This window comes from Sphaeroforma arctica (genome assembly GCF_001186125.1).
Source record: "Sphaeroforma arctica JP610 unplaced genomic scaffold supercont1.194, whole genome shotgun sequence".
Lineage (NCBI taxonomy): Eukaryota > Ichthyosporea > Ichthyophonida > Sphaeroforma > Sphaeroforma arctica.
Genome location: NW_014040364.1, coordinates 43,884 through 52,439, shown reverse-complemented (window position 1 = coordinate 52,439; position 8,556 = coordinate 43,884). Strand labels below are relative to the sequence as shown.

Genomic DNA, 8,556 nt, shown 5'->3' with positions numbered 1-8,556 from the left:
ATATACTATATATATATATATATATATATATATATATATATATATATATATATATATATATATATATATATATATATATATATATATATATATATATATATTGATATATATATATATATATTGATATATCACAATCATGGTGTTCATTTCAGGTCGAGCTTTCTATTTCTTCTGCTGCATTTGTATAAATAGCATCTCGCAGGTGAAAGCGAATTGGGCCGTTAACGACGCAGAGCGGCAGCAGAATGTTCCTGCGTCATTGCCGTTACCAAAACCTTATAGGTCGTGATACTTATGTCTTCATATGCAATAGGCAGTCGATTCGCAACCATAATCAAGTCTTCCAGTCTACCAGAGGGACAAGTGGAGTACATACTATGCGATGCAGGAGTGAGAGACCCGGGCTATGGTCTTGATATGGGAGATTGACACGTACCTATAAAGTATTGATAGTGCTGAGAAGTCAAACGCACTTCGAATATTTGAAAGGGTATGTGAAGCGCCCCAGATTGCCTTAGACAAAGGCTGGATAAATGCTACTGATTGGCGGAAACTTCAAATTGTCTACACTTTACAAAAAATGTTTGCACTCATCAAGTGAGATATATGTGCGATGGAGGAGTGGATTACACCAACTTTATCCGCGGGAGTAAGTTCATCAACTACACTGATTCTATTTTCATCGGCCGTGGATAACCCAGCGTTGGCATCGATACGATGACTTTGGAAGTAAACTGCATTTATGAATCAATTCAATTCAAATGTGGAGGATCTCGACTTCGCACGTATCGAGTGAATCAGTCTTCATACTACTTCCATTCTACATTTGCGGAATGACAGACTAAGGTTCTCTTCAGTAGACACATCGTGGGTGTGCAGAATTAGCTACACTAGTATGTTGCAATCTTCAGCGCGAATTCACGGGTCGGCAATAACCATCGGCGTTGCTCTCCATGTGCATGGCACAGTGTAGACCACAGACAAAGCTCTCTGTTCATTTAACAGCGACCGGCGTTGTAAGCCACCGCCTTGTCGCAATAGAGGTGATCGCCGGGGGATACACCCAAGATCTTAGCATACCGCTTGAAGTATTCCTGATGTGGGTTTCAGTGTAAACCGAAAGGTCGTGAACCTCCTGCTTGACTGCAATCGCTTGCTAGACAGAAGTAAAGTCTTCAGGAAAACGCGACATATACTTACAACACGATTCTTCACTTTCTGTGACGTGGGCGTGTTGCATTCCGGACCACCGTTGATCACATTGGTGGTGCCTCCGTACCCTGTGGATTATTAGTTAAAGCAGAGTCAGAATATCGATGTGCGAACAGTGACAGACTATCACATTGATAAACGGGACTCTTCTCGTGTTTTGTGAAGGCCGAGCAAGTATACAAAACTAACTCACCGTTGTATCGACCCTTAGCGGGGCACTCAGGCGCTTTATTGATGATGATGCCGTGGCAACTGGGTTTGATCTCGACCGGAGTCTACGTGGAAATAAAAAACAGATGCCAGTACATACGCGTGCACGTATTAGCATAGCGAATGAGATATGATCTTGAGTACGATCTTTCACGGCTCGTCAACGGGGATAGAAAACGCCATACATACCATCCAGAAATCCAGCGAAGCTCTGAATGCGATCACGCCGTCGTCGATCAGCTTCTCTGGGTTCTTCAGCAGGATGTTCTTGTCGCCAAAAAAAAATTCCGACACCCGACCGTAGTTGTAGTTCCAAGTGATCTGTCAAGAGACATGGACGGTGTGATCAAACTCGAACTCCACTTGTGTACTTCATGTACCATCATATACTTGTTATTGGAGTCAGTCCACGGAGGCCTTCGGAGGAGCTGTGATTGCTTAGCCAGTATCACAAATTGTTTTCAATTGCAACGCTGACTCAAAAGGTTTTTTACCTGGATGGCTCCCCTTCCGTGGTACGAGACGCCCGGCACTGGCGTGTCAACCTCCCTCACGGGTTGCACATGCAACTTCCTCCACAAAGCAGAGGCCCCATTCATACGGCTGCCCAGGCCACCATCCAGTCGTTTCCTATGAAAAATTGGATTATGAACAAACAATATATGTCTCAGAGCAAATCTATGCACGCGAAAGCTCGAATTCGCACTTTATAAGTTAACAAGCGTACCTGAGAGATCTGGCCCAGGAACGCTGCCAGCTCTCTCCTGACAATGATTAGGATAATTGTGAGTCGGCAATCAGAACAAATACGTAGGGTAACAAGGTGTATCTGGAAGATAAACATAGGCGAGCAATGAAACGTTTCGTGCAGTATTAATCCTATTCTGCATCCAGAAGTGCACTACAAATGATGCACAAAAGTCAACTTCCCTCAGAGTAGCTCACGGAAACTATATTTGGTCCGGCAGTCATGCAATTCCCGGGTGCGCTCAGGACGTTCAATGAACGTGCAGTCACACAAATATGGGACGGAATATCGGCAGAGCAATATAATGACACTCGCTTCCACATGACTCTCTTGCTTGTCAGTAGAAAGTTCTACGCCCGACGGCAGAAAAGTGCGGTGACACGTGAGGTAACAACGGGTTGTGACGAATTCAGCACCAGAGGACCAGCTGTCACCACTAGACTCTCGTTTACGCTCGGGATCAGGAAGTCGCTGGGTAGTACATCTCGCAGACACGTGAAGGAGCAACGGCTCAAAAAATATCAATGAACACAGCAGTGAGATTTTCACGCTCGGCACGGTCGACAAGCTTAGTAGTAAATCGATTTAGGGTTAGGGATGGCATCAATCTTGTACGTGTATTTGCACCCACTTCTGATCGGTTTTAGAGCCTTCGTTGCAGAACTTGGGGTAGTACTTGGCAGTCTTATGGAAAGCCTCGAAGGTCAGTATCTCTGTCGCCTGGACGCAGTTGGGGCTCGTAGTGCGTTTTGAGAACATCTCATTGAACATATCCTTGGTTAGAAGTGATGCTCCCGCATTCACGTATGCCATGCAGAGGAGGAAGATCACCGAGGCGAACATCTTGGGTCTGCAAAGGAAGATGAAAGATTTGAACAGTTGGTGCTTGCGAGATACTATTTATCATGAAATTTTGTTGCGCATTAAAGCTAAAGCCAACAGGGAGGTTCGAATGCTTCTTACTTTCGTGTAGATCTATGTACACACGATTGTTCTCAGTGTATTATCGAAGTGAACGTAAGAGTGAAGCGATTGTGTCTGCGCAGCCAGCTTTATACCAAGTCGACATGTATTGAACTTGGGCTGGTTCGACTTTCGTGCGTTCAGCAGTCAGTTTCGGCTGTTTAGCCGCCAAATTAGTTATAGTAAACAACTCTACTAAAGTATTTTACTATATATACTTCGTGATGTGAAATTATTTATTAGACTATAGAGGCTGAGCATGGTCCGTCCTGTATTTAATGATAAAGTTATTTGATTGGATAATAAACTTTCGGCGGCATCTACTACTGCGGTGAGGTCAAGGATTATTCAAAAAACACGATAGTGAATATGAAGGCCGAGAACACGATAGTGATACCGTACATATAAACCTACTAAATGCAGGACATCGAACTAGCAATGATCATTATCGCAGGTGCGACAATGTGAACAACATGCCTTTAGACACGGTCAGTCTGAGATCATCTCTCCAATGTATATACTGTAAAGCACGGGGTAAAAGCATCACCTTTGCAAGGAAATCCGCACTAATCAACCACCAAGGTAAAAGAGCATCCTGGCCACCCACTTGATGTGGATAAATGGCTTCTAAGACGTACAAAGGCAAGCAGGCAATGTCGCTATTGTGTGGGCGTTCGCAGTCCGTAGTTACTTGAACAAACGAACAACATTCTACGCACACGACATTGAGAATCCAGACTCACACATAACCTGCTTTAGACAACTGAACGATCGTAATCTATACGCGAGATGGCTCTTAGTAACATAGACTACGCGCAAGATTCACCTGCTTTGTGTAAATGGCATATGAGACGATATATCCAACAGATCCGAAGAGATGCCAGCTATTATTCATACTACTGCCAGTATTAAAACACCTTTTGTTTGTTGTTTCTGTAGGGAAATAGATAAGACAGACTGCAGTCACAAGAAAATATGCACATAATTATACATCAAATTGGACCCCCTGATCTGGCGCGATACTGAAGCCCCAGAGTTGCTGGATAGGCATACGCAAAGCAACTATCTCGGCAAATCCATGTCAGCAGTAGGCTTCGTCCACTGATCATTCTTTTCTCACTTAAAAAGGATTGCCAGGTTTGTATTCACGACAATACCCGCCTAGCTGGCGAATAGTGACAACTACTTTCCCGAAATAATTAGAATTATAAATTTGCCTGTCGCCGAGAAAGTCTACACGGCAGAGGCTTGTTAACACATTATCGTTCTTGTTTTGCATAGGCAGCGCGGTCCGAGTCCGAATTATCTCCTTTGGGTGATTGACTATCTCGGCCAATTCACACAACAATTGCAACTTGCGAAGAATATTCAGTATTTGATTACATTGCTAAATACTCGTACTAGCACTTTCAAATGTGTAATAAAAAATGATTAGGAGTGGAAAATAAGTCTGGCCTATTTATTTGGGCTGGCAGACTAATGTCTCGAGAATCAATATCGATAAGTAACCCACGCAAACACACTCAATTCAAGGATCATTTCAACAAAAACTATTCCAAAGTTGCCGGCAGCGTTTAACATAACATTACAAATGCAAGTACAGCCAGATTCTTATTAGGGTAATATAGCCTCGCCATCACACAACAGGCCGTAGCCCTTTGTAGCCGTCCAGAGGCGTAGCTAAGCGATTGCGCACTATGAATTCCGCCAGACACTCTGCCACTCGATCGGGTGTGTCCTCATGCACCACATGGCCTACAGACGACATCACTTTCAGCTGGTACTTGCCCTGCATGTGTGCCACACTCATCTCCGTGTCCATACGGTCGATCCCACCCAGCACCAGCAGTTTGGCCACAGATGTACCTAAGAATAGATGCGAGATACCCTCGAACCACCCGCGCCAGTACGGTTCTGTAGCCAGTAGGTCTGTCCTCCATACAAACCGTTCACTACTTTTGCCATTCGCACCGTCGGACACACTGCTGTCCACAGAACTCTTCATCGCTTTCAGACCCAGTTTCAGTGCTGGACCATCATATTTATCCTTCAACTTATCGCTTTGAGCCTGGATAGGCTCAGTTTGACTATCCGCAGCTGGTGTGGTGCTGACATGGCCTTCCACGCTAGCGCCGGCACTCTCGTCCTCCTCTTCCTCCTCTTCTACTATACCTGTGATACCCTTGCGTATGCTTGTAGATATCGGCTTTGTGCCGCTTGGCTGTGAATCTGTTTGGTCGGATGGTGCACAAACATGTGTCCTACTTATCCGCTTGTGTTCTGCGACGGTCACCAGTTGCCCTGGCATTGACACACGTGCTGCTTCTATATTGCGCACATGGTGTGACCGGATGCTGTTGGTACCATCATATGGAAAATCAGTACGCAAATCAGAGTTCAGGTTTAACAGGTGGTGATAATGGTCGCTACGTGCGCGGTACAGCAAACAGGATAACAAATCTTGACCAAGCCACTGACGAAGCCATATGGAGAGCGTAAATATCCCTAAGCTAAAACGCGCGAGTCATCTAGTACATTTCAATCGTCAGGCACATGTGTGAATGAAACTACGATTGCATGTACATGCTGAAATTGCCGTGCCTGCAGCGAGCAAGGACACAGGTCATTGCCTAAGAACATAACATAGGGCACGAAAGCAAAAACAGCATCAAGATGAAAAATACATTCAAAAGATCCTAGTCAAACTAAGATACCACAAGTATTTTTTTGTGTGTGTTACAATAGTTGAGTTTGCGCAAACACTAGCAGATGCAATTCCAAATACATTCACATGCATACGCGTGTATGGATGCAGTGTATATACCTCCATTCGATAGCGTACTCCATAGACCTGAAAATCGACGGCCGGTTCTCCAGTATCGTAGACATATGGCCTAGAGCTTCTATAGCTGTTCCCTCAACCACATCAATGACCACCAGCCCAGCTAACGTAGCCAGATAAGGCCCATTTGCCAAGTGTATTGCGATTGCTCCCCTGTGTCCGAGAGACAATATATTAAGCTCTGAATAGTTATTTAGTGATGAAGCTCCTAATATTCGTTTGCTTGCAGCTAGACGATATAATAACACACGAACGCATAGCGCTAGACGTGCACTCATATGCTAGAATCTAAAAACCACAGCCTTCGATTCATGTATATGGCCGCTACACACAATGAGCGGGAGAGCCCAATTCGCCATTTGGAGCAGCCACACAGATGGCGGGGAGACGGATGTCCGAAAAGATGCGCACGAGTGGTACATATATACATAGTTGTCTGCGATTAATACCATAGATCATTCTCACGAGCAGGAGATAGATGCGTTATTGCACACTCTACACTTCCGTGTCCTTCACTAATGGTGTGCGTGTGTGCTTACCCCATGCTGTGGCCAACCACTAGAACGGGGGGTGGTGTTGTACCGAACATCAGCTTGATAAGCGCCGCAATATCTTCGCATTGTGTGGCCTTATCTACTTTGCTCTCTTGCGCGCATCGCGTTCCTCCTACATATGAACACAATGACATGTGATAAATGATGTAAAATGAGTGTATAGACAATCCAAGGTATGTGCTCATCGCTGAACAACGCCAATTGGTCACATAGGCACGTAGCCAGTTGATCACACTGGTGTGCGACAGTAGGTATTTTCCACTGTGAGATAAAGTCATATGCGCCTGTTCAGAAGAGGCGTAGCAAGGGAGTCTGGTTATGATACACCCAATATCAACTATACCTCCTATAGGTATGAACTACTTGTATGTCGTGAGTGTGTGGTGAAATCACTATTCGGATACCTAATAGCACTAATAAGGCTCTTAATAAACAATTAGTTTAAGTGTAGATCCGACTAGTCGCAAATCAATAAGCGTATAGAACACCCTGTAATTAATCTATAGAGTATGTTTAACAAGAAATACCTGTGCATTGACACTATAATGGTTTAGTTCGCACCACCCTATTGTCGGGCGAAATTCTGACTCAGGGTGCGCCATAGCACTCGCGAGCAAACAACACGCATGGACAACATTCTAGGTCACTTACATAATCATTAACATACCATGACCACGGATGTCAGGCGCCACCACTTGCACTTCCACCATGCTGTTGAGTTGTTTCTGTGTCGAAGATTGGAGAAAGTCTTAAACGTCGGTAGATGAGCATGTACTGCCCAACGAGAATCATTACATCGCTTCCAGTTACTACAGGCCATCGCAGCCGCGACAAATGTAAGTGTGCTATGTGCAGAATGGATACGGATGATTGACACCGAATATGCCCGCAAACCATAAAAATAAAATATATGGAAATCCCCACGACACCACGTCGTCACTTCGAACAACACTACAACACTACAACACTATAAGTTTAGATTGTACATTTTAGATTAATTCATGTGAAAAGCTACCTGTTTGTGGTTTAACATCCCGAGTCCCCGAACTGTCTAGATCTCAACTCGACAATCGCGCACGCACATATTGATCAAGATATTATATACCCTACATTAATAACTATACCCAAGACAAATTCAATCTGCTGCATACCGTCATACACGCCCAAGTCAGACCAGAGTAGCCTCCGCCGTGCAATAGCAACACACAGAGACCCTTTGAGCCCCTGCTATAGACTTGCATCTCCAGTTCGTCTCTATCAGGCAAATTGTATACCGTCTTTTTGTCGAAGAAATCCGTGCAGGGTAACGGGCTATAGTCAGTACATCCGCGTTTCTTGGGTCTGTAGTCAATTGTGAACAATCACAGATCAGTGACTGTAGATACACTTTCATGTTGACTGAGCCTAAAGAAATGGACAGGTTGCACAATACTACTCCTGTATGTGGCAACCTCACAAGGTAGTAATTTTCATTGGAATGAGTCAGAAACTTTCACGTCGTATATACATACATATATATATATACAAACATACATACAAAAAGAAAATAAACACATACATACATACATAAATACATACATACATACATACATACATACATACATACATACACGCAAACATACATACATACATACATACATACGTAAATACATACTTCCATACATACATACATTATGCACATATGTACGTATGTATGTAGGTATATATATATATATATATGTGTGTGTGGTTGTGTGTGTGTGTTTGTGTGTATGTATGTATGTATGTCTGTATGTATGTATATATGTATGTATGTATGTATGTATGTATGTATGTATATATATATATATATATATATGTATATGTCTATATATATATACATACATACACACGTACATACATACATACATATATATATATATATATGTGTGTGTGTGTGTGTGTGTATGTATGTATATAAAATTATGTTTTTATCAGTATATACATATACATACATACATACATACATACATACATACATACATACACACAAACACACACACATATAT

General features: G+C 43.2%; 3 protein-coding genes across 3 annotated transcripts in view; 1 reads left to right on the top strand and 2 right to left on the bottom strand.

Annotated features, from left to right (window-relative positions):
- SARC_03700 (hypothetical protein) overlaps positions 1–1,198 on the top strand; it is a gene marked incomplete at its 5' end in the record, with an annotated part of 6,084 nt that extends 4,886 nt beyond the window's left edge. The window contains one exon of the mRNA XM_014302499.1: positions 314–1,198. Coding sequence (XP_014157974.1) covers positions 314–429 — 116 coding nt within the window. The 3' untranslated portion in view covers positions 430–1,198. The remainder of the gene's footprint in view (positions 1–313) is intronic.
- Positions 999–3,013, bottom strand: SARC_03699 (hypothetical protein; the record flags this gene model as incomplete). Its single annotated transcript, XM_014302498.1, has 6 exons — positions 999–1,094; positions 1,201–1,280; positions 1,406–1,487; positions 1,612–1,743; positions 1,917–2,052; positions 2,802–3,013. The coding sequence occupies 6 exons, from the start codon at positions 3,011–3,013 to the stop codon at positions 999–1,001; spliced, it is 738 nt and encodes a 245-aa protein (XP_014157973.1).
- A 1,756-nt stretch (positions 3,014–4,769) lies between these two features.
- On the bottom strand, positions 4,770–7,922 carry SARC_03698 (hypothetical protein; the record flags this gene model as incomplete). Its single annotated transcript, XM_014302497.1, has 6 exons — positions 4,770–5,487; positions 5,958–6,128; positions 6,515–6,641; positions 7,197–7,254; positions 7,681–7,806; positions 7,854–7,922. The coding sequence occupies 6 exons, from the start codon at positions 7,920–7,922 to the stop codon at positions 4,770–4,772; spliced, it is 1,269 nt and encodes a 422-aa protein (XP_014157972.1).
- Between the last annotated feature and the right edge of the window lie 634 nt (positions 7,923–8,556).